The 12,467-nt window shown below is 37.3% G+C and overlaps 1 protein-coding gene across 1 annotated transcript in view; it reads right to left on the reverse strand.

The window, feature by feature from the left end:
- LOC120246583 overlaps window positions 1-272 on the reverse strand; it is a 207,714-nt gene extending 207,442 nt beyond the window's left edge. The window contains exon 1 of the mRNA XM_039254219.1: window positions 33-272. Coding sequence (XP_039110150.1) covers window positions 33-272 — 240 coding nt within the window. The remainder of the gene's footprint in view (window positions 1-32) is intronic.
- Between the last annotated feature and the right edge of the window lie 12,195 nt (window positions 273-12,467).

The following is a 12,467-nucleotide window of genomic DNA, read 5'->3' on the forward strand; positions in this document are numbered from 1 at the left end:
TCTGCACGCGGTCACGCGGGAGGCCACCCGACTTCTCCTGGACACTGGGCAGAGACCCCTGGTGTGTAACCTCCTGCTTCTAGAAGGTGCCGGGCCCCGCCCGCGTACAGCCTGTGGTCTGAGTCAGGCCCTCCTGCGCCCGAGGCCGCCGCACCCGGCCCCTCCGAGCCGAAGCTTAGGTCCCCGGTCGCGGGAAACAGATGCTGAGCTTGCTGTGTAAACAGTGCTTCAGGAATGTTCGGGATTAAAAGCAGATACGAATTGGGCGACATGAAGCGTGATCCTTTTAAGAGACAAGGCTCAGTCTGGGATCTCAGATGGCCTCTGACCTTGTGCAAGGCAGTTTGCCTTCAAGCAGGTTTATTTTGCAGCGATGAAAAAGCATAAACGGTAAGAAAAACCCAGGTGAGTCCTCGATCCTTCCCATTGCCACGACCGAATGGGAGAATGGGCGCAGGAACAGGCAAGTCAGACAGTAGATCGTAGACTCAGGATAGAGGTACTTCCTCGTTGCCATGCAAGTCAAGTCACATGGTCACTTTTTAATTGATCCTAAAATTTAACTCAGGCTTTCCCTGGAGGTATTCTTCCCATCCACTCAGATCATCAAGCTTAGAGTCTATAATGTCTGGATAAATAAAGAGTCTGGGGGACGCCTGGGTAGCTCAATCGGCTCAGGTCATGATCTCATGGTTGGTGGGTTGGAGCCCTCAAGTGGGTTATAAACTGACAGCTCAGAGCCTGGAATGTGCTTTGGATTATATCTCCCTCTGTCTCTCTGCCCCTCGTCTGCTTGTGCTTTCTCTCTCTCTCCCTCTCTCTCTCTTTCTTTCTCCCTCTCTCCCTCTCTGAAAAATAAATAAAACATTTTAAAAAAGAAAGTGTCTCTACATCTGGTAAAATATAGAGTGGCTTCTGTATTATGTCTTGAGGTAGCCTTTCTGTGGTTGGATGCTCATGAACAAAAAAGACAAGTAGCTGCCCCTACTTTGCCCAATCTGCTCCCAAAGCCAATAGCCACACTCCTAGATAATACTGGAAATACATCCTAGGAATTCTGTATCTTTTTGCATCATTTCTTTATATCATTGGACTTAATTTGGGGTACTTTGGGGCTCTATGGACATCTATGGGAGAGCCACACTTTCAAAGACTTTCCTCAGAGCCATGTTTTTCAGATGAAGAATTGAATGTATGCCACCATAGTCAATACAGGCATTTTATCAATGGGTGTAAATGTCAAATTATTAATTCCTGCTTTATGAATCAGTTGCTCCAAAAATGATTCCATTTTATATTTTACTGGTTTTTGTAAGTAGTACTTGCTGCTTCTTGCTCTATAATCCCTAAAGTGTATGTATACCTTCTAGTCTATTCAACTCTGCTTGCAAATAACCCAATTACTGTGAGCACTTAACACTTTCTTGTATTATCCTGCCAAGCACAGAAACAAACTCACAGTAATAATTTCCTATTTTCCAGTCTTATTCCACAAGTTTGCCAAGTTTATTGCGTATTTTATCTGCTTTCCTAGTGATCACCAGTGACGATTTTACCAAATACAAATGCCACTGAAATATATTGGTGGCCACTGTTCAAGACTTCAAAAGAGTTTCTTAGCCAACTGCTGTTATGTTGTTGTGTTCTGGCAATACCTGACTTCTAGATGTCAATGTCTGTTTTAGTCAAAGTGAGGTCACTGTGGTAACAAGCCACTCCCAAATCCCAGAGACTTAATCCAGAAAATTTATTCCTCTAGCATAGTAAATGTCTAACTAAATTGGCATGGGGGGGATAAGTGAGGAGAGCAAGCATCTTTGATCACCAAACTCACTCATGTAACCAGAATACAAGAGGTTTCATCTCAGTGGTGCTTCCACATGATGGGAAGAAAACATGGTAGCCCATTCCTTCCTTATTCCACTGTGAGCCAAGAAGAGACATATCATTTCTGCTCATATTCACTTGGCAGAGCAATTCAAATGGCCACGATGAAATGCAAAGCGGTGGAGAAATACCATCTTATCGTATGGAGGAAAGCAAAAGCACAAAGCATACTTGGCATACAATATCAGTGCCTTCTAGCTCTAGTCTCTTGTGTCATCTAATTTAAATCTAATAATTTTGTGACAAAATATGCAAATTTTATGAATAGAAATGACTATATGTATAGGAAAATGCTGAACTCATTTCTAAAGAAGAAAGAGTATTTCAGTTATCATATCCGCTGCAATGTACTGGTAATTGATGTTTATAAAAGGCATGGGTAAACAGCAAGATGCTATACCTAAAACAATAGTACTCCAAGTGTTCAGTGTTTCTTATTCAGATTTTTCAAAGAGTGAGAAATCAGAACGATTGTTATTCATAGTACGTAATCTTCCTAATTTTTTTAGTTTATCTAATGATTCTACAAAGAATATATAAAATTGTATTTCAGCCACGATCAACCAAACCCAAGAGCTGTTATTATAATTGTCACTTCCTTACCTCCACTGTGTTTAGGGATTAGTAATAAATACCTAAGCTTTTAGTGGTTTATATTTGCCCTGGGTTTTTAAAAAACAGTACAGACTCCTGTTAGGCTCTTGAACTTTAAAATCAGGTTGCTTAGCAAAGTCTCAGGACTTTATCTTCTATTGCTTCATGAACTCAAAATATACATAGGTAATTCTTAAGAGAAGGCACTTACCTGACAGTGAAGACAATGCTGATTTTTTTCCTTCTGCATAAACAAAATTATGTTCACTCGGAGTGATAAAACATAGTCTTTTTTTTCTCTTTTTTATTTTATAATTTGAGAGAGAGAGAGACAGAGCAAGCACAGGCAGGGGAGAAGCAGAGGAAGAGAGAGACAGAGAATTTTAAACAGGCTCCATGCTCAGGGCAGAACTTGATCTCATGACCATGAGCTCATTATCTGACCTGACATCAATAGTCAGATGCTTAACTGACTGAGCCATCCAGGCACCCCAAGACATAGCTGTAGGCATTGGTTTTAAATAAACTCACTTCTTTGCTGGTAACAATCAAGCATGCTTATTAACTTCTCTCTGTATCTTTTTTTTTTTTTTTTTCTTATCCGGGTCAAATGATTTTATATCTGACCTTCCTTTTCCTTCTACAAGTGGCCTGTTTACTTTTTGATAGATTAACCAAAAAATGCCTGTAGTCTTTCCTCTCCTATCAAAAGGTATGATTTTTTTCTCTGCCTCCTAAGTTTGAAATGCCACAAAAAGAGATTTGGTCAATGACTAAACATGATCTGAGCAAAATCTCAAAAAGCACTACTGTTCGCTGGGACATCATCTCTTGCTCTGATGAGGAAGCCCTTCCATGACCATCCTATGAAGAACCATGAGATGGCTTGCAAAACAATGAGAGACATGTGACAGTTCACCTCTGTGATCTTAAATGAGACTCAGCCAAAAACTCAGCCAAGGACTCAGTTCCCTGCCCTCCCCACCTGCACTGATACAGCAAACCCTTAGATCTGTGGGGGTAAAATGGAACATTGAAGAAGCCAGTACCTTCTCTTTTGGTTTCTTGCTTGCATTTTTGCAGAGTGAATAAAGGCTTGATTGTTACTTTTAGTTTGTTTTATTATCTTAATTGACCACCTTAACACCTGGCAGTTCAGGGCTCTCTCTCACACTTTCACATTGATACAACTCAGGTGGTATATGTTGACAGCTTTAATCTATATTCCTACAAGTACATACATTTGATAATAACATACAAATCCAATAGTGAAAATCGGTATCATCCTAGAATATAGTCCATTTTTAGAATCCTGAGATAGTATACTTATCCAATTTTTGATGTTATTAAGAGTATAGTAGACACCACACATGTGTATCTTGACAATGTCTTTTGCACCACCACTATGAGTGATTAATACTTTTGGGATTTAGATATGATTCCAAAAATATAATTCCTTAGTGTACCATGAATTATTTATGGTTTTGACCAATGCTGTCTTTATGGATCTGTCAAGGAAAATAGAATATCACTTAAATCTATCCTAAATTTTTCTGGTAGATTCATACCTCACAATTTGACAAATATCTTGGAATGTTCTCTATAATTCTTACTTAACTTCATGGTTATTTTACACTTGTAAAAAATTGTCCCATGTGTACAACCCCAGGCAGGAAAATGAAAGCTGAAGGCTTGTACATCTGCTCAGAAGTTATCTTTCAATAGGCACAGACATACAGAGAGTAAGTAAAGAGACCTTCTAGCTATCCAGTATTTACCAGAAGCAAAAAGGGCTAGCTGATTGGAATGCTCTAGTCATCATCTCTGAGTGATAAAAAGGTAGCAAAATCAACCCAGTTCAATACTCATCACTGGTCCTGTCAAATAATTCCATCAGAAAGATAAGAATATATCAACAAGTGTAAAGACCAAACATCATTTCAGCATAGCTAATCTCTAAAGTGGGAAGTGGCTCAGACGCTTGTCATAAAACAAATTCAATACAGTGATCACTTGTTTCCTACTTTCTAGGATAACTACATCCAATCCTGTTCGAAGGTTCATCTGCTTACCTCCTCAACTTGGCAATTTGAGGGGGAGGGACTTTTCACTTATTTAAGAAAATGGTATCATCCCCATCATCTTCACTCTACTTCTTTCTTTCTGTGACACACAGTGGTCCAGAGAATCTCAAGAGACCTGGGACTCAGAGTTGAGTAGAATGGAGAGTCCTCCTCACCCCAAAAAACTATTATAACCTCCTGGATTCCAATACAACTCAAAAGGAGGCATTTAGTCGGGGCGCCTGGGTGGCTTAGTCGGTTAAGCATCCGACTTTCGCTTAGGTCATGATCTCGCGGTTCGTGGGTTCGAGCCCCGCGTCGAGCTCTGTGCTGACTGCCAGCTCAGAGCCTGGAGCCTGTTTCAGTCTGTGACTCCCTCTCTCTCTGACCCTCCCCTGCTCACACTGTCTCTCTCTCTCTCCTAGAAATAAATAAAAATATTAAAAAAAAAAAAAAAGGAAGGCATTTAGTGTTTTGTTTTATGATTGAACTTCCCAGGAAAATGGTCTGAGTCTCCGGAAACTGCCATAGAGTGAGAAACACTGGAATAGACTACTGTCTTATATGGGAAGATTCAGATCCCACTGCCCAACATGAAATTTCCTGGGTGGTGCCTGAAAGTCTTGTGTCCCAGAGGCTTTCATTTTTAGCTGACTCAATTACCAAGCCCCCAACCCTCTTCTCCAAGCAACTTGAAACTTGACAAAGTATAGTATATCCAATTGTAGCTTGTTTGACGAAGCAATGCCTCAACTATACAGCTTGTTTTTGAGGGTAGACATGGCATGGAGATTAATTTCACTCAGTCTTCCAATATCCTGTATACACATGGCTGAAATTCCTGTTAATCTGTTGAGCTGCTACATATCAGGTCCCACATCATGCCCCATTCCAGTTGTGTACCCCTTGCTCCCCTGTTAGAATAAGTGGCTAAATGTGTTCCAGTTATTCCTGGTTCAGTTTGTAATTTTTACCCTGTTGGCACATCTTCTGAATAAGCACAGAAGTGCAGTCCTGTAATCTAAATATAATCTAGCTAGTGCTTTTTGCATTAATGTCTCCAACATCTGTACTTATGCAGACATTTTCTCTGCAGTCTTCTGGTAAATATTGTAGACCAGAAACATATTATCCTCAAACGCACCATCCACCTCTTGACTTCACTGGACATCTATCTATTCTAACAAAGTTACCAAGAGAGGATTTGATTCCAAACTACTCATGCAACCGCATTACATGTATTAAAGTTATAAGTGCTTGAGTCCAACATATTAGGAATCTGCATTACTTAGTAAAAAGTAGCAGTGAAAATAAAGACAGCAGTATAAATGGGGGACAGGGGCAGTGGATAAGCAATAAGATATGTTAAAAGATGAAAAGTAAAATAATCCAGTTGAGACTTAGACTGAGTTTGGAGCCCTTCAGTAACATGCCAAAGTTGTATGACCTGAGAAAAAGAAAGTAACTTCTATCGGTTCCTTCATCTGTAAAGTGGGAATAATAACAGTAACCACCTTAGAGGGAAGTTGTAAGACCTATATAAATGGGACCATGCTTGGTCCATGAGGGTTTGCTACTATTTCCATTGGCTGTCTCTGCCTTCAGTTTTTTTCCTAGGTTCATAACAGGAATGATAACCTCCAATATGCATGACTACTGGAACTGAAGTGGTTGAACATCAAAGTGCTATGTGATATAGGAAAGAGAATTATGTCCTGAGGCCTTACAAATAAGGTTGTCGTTACTTGGAAGCTTATAACAACTGCACAAATATGTGATTTATGCAATGATGGAAATATTCAAAACAACTTATTTTGTAGATGTTCTACTTACGTAGTATTGAAGTAATTACTACCCCTAGGTAATTATCTCATTAATCACAGAATAATTACTAATTAATATTAATGATGGTGTCCACAAAATATGCTATAAACAATCACTGTCACTTAAAATTAATCGTTTCAGAAGCTATTTAATTTAAATATAAACTTTGATTGTTGACTCACATGAACAAAGATATGACCTATATTTGATATGTGTGACCCACATCTGAAAGTAAAAAATACAACAATAAAATAATGTAAATATAAGACTTAGAAAGTTTTCTAAAAATAGTAGAGGAAAATGTTAATCCAAGAAAATATAATTCAAATCCTATTTGGAGAAGTTAGTTATCTCAAAAGGAGATACACGGTTATTATGTGTCTAATATTGGTCAGTGATTGTGTTAGTCAAAATTAAACATTATTATGTTTAATCTGAATACTGACTCTCTGGCTGTTTGGGGGGATCTCAGCTGGTTGAGCGATTGACACTTGATTTCAGCTCAGGTTAGGGCTCATGGGATAGAGCCCCACTTTGGGCTCCGTGTTGACCATGGAGTCTGCTTGGGATTCTCTGTCTCCCTCTGCCCCTCTTCCCTGCTCATGTTCTCTCCCTAAATTAAAAAAGAAATATATTGACTCTGTGAGGTAGTAACTACTATGTTTTCTTCTCCTCCCTCCCATCTCTTAGGCAAGAAGAGACTTACTTTCATAATTCTGAGTTGGTTTGTGACTGTGTCTGCTCAGAACCAAATCTTTCTTGGGATTCAATAATGTTATAGTAGAGGCATTATATTCAAGTCCTTTCAATAGAATCATTATTCCTGCTTTTTATGGACTTTTATTCTTATATTACATAGTAATAGTACATAGTAATGTAAAGAAAAAACTTGAAAACAAGAATTTGCAACAGAATATTAAAAACTTTTTTTTTAATCAGGACTCTTATGTGTTAACCTTTTTATGTTTGTTAAAGTGACTGTTAATGATAGGACCTCATTTTATTTCATTTTTAAACACTCTTGGCACTAAAGAACTGGTGGTACTGACATATCCATGAACTGATACAATGAAAACTTCAAATGAAAATTTTTGGTTTTATTGACTATAAGGTTGTTTTCTTTAAGTAGATCATTTTGGTGCCTGAGAGTAGATAATGCAAATAAGTTTTGTGACATGTAATTCCCTCAGTAGCATTATTCTAGAATAGGACCAAATGTTTTTTTACAATGTATCTGTTTCATTTATTTTATTTGTTGGTAGTTAGTGCTTGTCAAAATGTTTTGCATTGTCCTGCTTTCATATATAATTTCAGTTCCACTTTTATCCATTATATATGGTGAATGTTTAGAGTAAAAAACTGTGTCTATTTTAGTGACTTGGCTTTTCCTCAGGTAGTGGCATATGTATGTGGGAGGATACTCTCTATGTAAAATGAATACAATCAATCATACCACATTCCCTAAAAGCGGTTTCATGATCACATGGGAGGGTCCAGGGCAAAGAGACAAGAACATCAAATAAGAAGCAAAGTTTAATTTAAAATTGTTCTGCAGGTGAAGAATCGAGTTGAATTCTCTTGAGAATATGCTAGATCACTAAACTCTCTAAAAAAAAATAGCAACAAAGTCATAAGTAGAATCAGAAGTAGGATATAAAGGTAGGACATCCTTAGATTTTAAAATATTTTTTCCAGATTCACTCATCCATTTGGTCATTCATTTCTTAACATCCCCATAGTTCACTAAATATTTATTAAGGTGCTACTCTATTCAATTAACTGTAGTAGGTCCTGAAAATTCAAAGACTAAAATATTTTTTCACTTCTTAAGGGGTGCAGAAATAGGCCACAAAATAAAATTGCCCTATAGAACTAGTCTACAACATGCTATGGGTACATAATACAATGGAGGTTGGTGTGAGATGACATGTAACAACAGAACAAAAATCTATCATATTTCTACCTAGAGAGGTCTTGGGTTATGTAGAGAGGGAAAAAAGGAGGAAGGAGAAGCTAAGGAGACTTCAAATAGAAATGGTATATATACTGTGTCTCAAGGAATAGAGCAGCGGTTTGTATATAGATGGCTAGGAAGAGGATGGTGTCAAGCACAGAAATATGTGATGTCTGCCATGACCTATTTATTCTGCATTGTCTTTGGAGCTGGGAATATAACGATTTATGATGGTTTCGTGGATCTGTTGTTACGAAAAATACAGTCAGTAGTAATTGTGCCAGATAACCTCCGTTCTGCCATATCCACCATCCATCTTTTCTGCTCCATTCTGTAACCTGCAAAGCTTATTTCTGTGGGTTTTTTCATCCTGGCACCCCTGCCCTCTGGCTTGTAATTAATGTTTGGTTAAAGGGAAGTCCTGGGAGGAGACTGTCATGTAGATTAAACAGAAGACCAAGGCATTTATGGTCCACGTCCCCACCCCTGATCCTTCTGTGCCAGTGGCATTTTTGTCAGAGACTGCAGGGCTCCAGTGGCAGCAGTATACTCCTCCTTCCCTTCTCCGAGCTCCGACAACACATTTCACTCCATCTGGACTGTATCCTATTCACCCCTCTCCTTCTCTCTCCAGTCTTACTGTTTTCTGTTACTTACTACACTTCATGCTTTAGGATCTTCACATTTAATACCCCCTCTTTCTTGAAAAGCTCATTTTATTTCTCCAGTCCTTAAGACCTCTGCCCCACCTCAATGCAATCTCTCCAGAGAGGTCCCCATGACTATTATATGTTTGTATTTTTTATAATCATTATTCTGCTTTATTCCTCTCTATAGAACTTAGGGGAAAATTATTGTTTATCTGTATACTATTTCGTTAGAATTAATTCTATCCTTTCTGGCTAGAAGATACATGGAGGAGAAATATTTGGTTTTGTTTTCTCATTAGATAATCATTATTAATATTTATTGAAAGAATAAGTGAGTGAATAAAATTTCCATTATTTAATGAGTATTGAGTAGTATATTAAAATCAATGCACAACTTGTTTCTAAATAGTACTATTTGTTCTAATATTATAAGAAGAAAATATTTCTGTATACCAAAATTATACCTTTTGTGTTATGTCACTTATTTTTTTTTTTTTTTTTTTTGAGAAACAGATCACGAGCAAGGGAGAGGGGCAGAGGCAGAGAGAGAGACAGAGGGAGAGAGAGAGAGAGAGAGAGAATCTAAAGCAGGCTATAATGCCCAGGGCAGAGCCCAACATGGGGCTTGATTTCAGGACTGTGAGATCATGACCCAAGTCAAAACTAAGACTCAGACACTTAACCAACGGAGTCACTCAGGTGCCCCTCTGTCATATATCTTAAACACAACTTCTAACTTTGGCGATCAATATTCTTTGTATTATAGCACATATTTCAGTAGTTCTATAAATGAGACTCCATGTTGACTGTCTTCCTTTTTTCCCCCTAAAGTCTTCTTTACATTAGCACTGAAATAAGGACATAGCTAATAGAATTCTAAAGCAACAGTTGTCTTTCCTTCCTTGACAATTTATTCTTTAAAAAATGGAAATAATAACATATAATATTTTAAGTGAAAATATCATTTATATTTATCTATATATTTACCATTTCTAGCATTCCTAATCTTGCGTGTAGATTAACATTTCCGTCTGTCATTTTCTCCTCTGCCTTCCATAATTCCTCTGATATTTCTTTTAGTGCATGTCTACTGCTGATCTATTTTATCTTTGTTTTTCAATGATATTTTCATAAGCATTCTAGGCTGGGAACTTTTTGTCTTTCAGCATTTTAAGAAATACTTCCAATCTCTTCTGTCTTACATTGCTTCCAAGTTATAGTTTTCTTTCATCCTTTCCCTTTTCTTTTCTCTGCCTACTTGCAAGGTTTTCTTGCTAACACTGATTTTTAGCAATTTGATGATGGCATTCCCTGTTGAAATCTTCTTTATGGTTCTCGTGCTTGGGGTTTGTTGAACATTTTGGATAGGTGGGTTTATAGTTTCATTAAGTTTTAAAAGTCTGGCTATTAAGTTTCAAATATTTTTGTCTCTACCCCTCTCTTTTGGGCTTTCCTTTACACAGATATTTGGCCTCTTCAATTTGTCCCACAGTTAACTGATCATTCATTAATTTATTTTTCAAGGTTTGTTTTTTTTTTTTTTTTCTTTTCCTCTATGGTTCATTTCAGACAGGTTCTTCTGATAGGTCTTTCAGTTCAGTATCTGATATTAATCCCACCCAGAGTACTTTTCTCCTCACATATTGTATTATTTATTTCTAGGTGTTCAATTTGGGTCTCTTTTAAATCTTCCATAGCTCTTCTTAAATTGATGATTTTTTTCTCTTTACTTTCTCGTACGTATGAAATGTGTTGAATAATCTTGTCTAATAATTTTGACTGTCATTTCTAAGTCTGTTCCTACGGATTGACTTTCCCCATCAATATGTGTCATATTTTCCAAATTTTTTGCATGCCTGGCAATTTTGATTGGTTGCTAGACATTATAAATTTCAACTTTTGGATGAAGAATTATTTTTAATTTTTTTAATGTTTTTTATTTATTTCTGAGAGAGAGACAGCATGAGCAGTGGAGGGTCAGAGAGAGAGGGAGACACAGAATCTGACATAGGCTCCAGGCTCTGAGCTGGCTGTCATCACAGAGCCCAATGCAGGGCTTGAACCCAAGAACCTTGAGATCATGACCTGAGCCAAACTCGGACGCCCAACCAACTGAGCCGCCCAGGCGCCCTGGAAGCAGAATATTTTTGTATCCCTATAAATCGTGTGGTTTTGTTCTAAGATGCAATTAATCACATGGAATAACTTTTGACCTTTCAAGATTTTCTTTTAAACTTTGATAGGCAAGAGCAGAGCAAACCTCATCCAAGTCTAATGTTGTTTCACCTCTGTAGTAATACACACAAGTCACTCCAGACTTCCCACCCTGATTCACAGCTCCATCTTCTTAACTCAGGGATACTATTAGGGTTGGTTTCAAAATTCATTCCTTAGGGGCGCCTGGGTGGCTCCGTCGGTTAAGCGTCCGACTTCAGCTCAGGTCATGATCTCACGATTAGTGGGTTCGAGCCCCACATCGGGCTCTGTGCTGACAGCCAGCTCAGAGCCTCAAGGCTGCTTCAGATTCTGTGTCTCCCTCTCTCTCTGACTCTCCCCTGCTCACGTTCTCTCTCTCTCTCAGAAATAAAAACATAAAAAAAAAAAACAACCAAAAATTCCTCCCTTTGACTTAGTCTGAAAACTCTTTTTGAGAAATAGGCTGGAGCAATCACAGACCTCACCTATTTTATTTCCACTATCTCAGGCATCACCATTCTGCACTGCCTCGTATGCAATGTTTGATAACTGTTATTTCACGTGTCTTTCAATTTCTTTGTTTCAATGGTAGGGGAGATCCATCACCTATTACTCTGTAATGGATGCAATTTGAAGAATTGGAGAAGAAACAAATTATAAATTCATGGAAGAAAATGATTTCCTGATAAAAGGGAAAATTTCACAAAGAAAATATTAAAATCTTAACATCAAACCTCATAAATATGTACTCTTAAAATATATGACATACACAGAAAGAGAGAAACAGAATTTTTAAATCTCATAAATCAATAGCTTTAGTTCATAAAGTTTAGTGGTGGTTATGTAAGCTTTGAACAAATATAAATAAGTATGATCTATTAGATATCATGTACTTTTGCAGTCAGCAGTTTGGGAATAAACATTTTCTTGTTTTAAAGCAGTATTAAACAATTAATCCCATTTAAATTAGTAAGCTACAAAGGAAAACTCAAATATTAAAAATATATTTGTAGCTTTTCCCTATGAACTACACATCTATAAAACTATAACAAAAGGAGTGAATAATAGATGCAATTTTAGAAAAATTATACCATAATACATTACCAATCAAGGATAGAGAAAAAGAAAAAAAAAGATTTTGTGGGGGTGGGGGGTAGTTTTGTTAGAATAAAATGACAAAGAATTATAAAAATCAAAGCATGTACTATTTTTCCTGTTTCTTTTTAGATTTTGAATTTTATTTGATATTTTGTTCTTTAATCAATATTAGGTGACTCTTTAAAAATTGTTTTTACTGTC

The sequence above is a fragment of the Hyaena hyaena genome, unplaced genomic scaffold (assembly GCF_003009895.1).
Source record: "Hyaena hyaena isolate Hyena2069 unplaced genomic scaffold, ASM300989v1 scaffold_473, whole genome shotgun sequence".
NCBI lineage: Eukaryota > Metazoa > Chordata > Mammalia > Carnivora > Hyaenidae > Hyaena > Hyaena hyaena.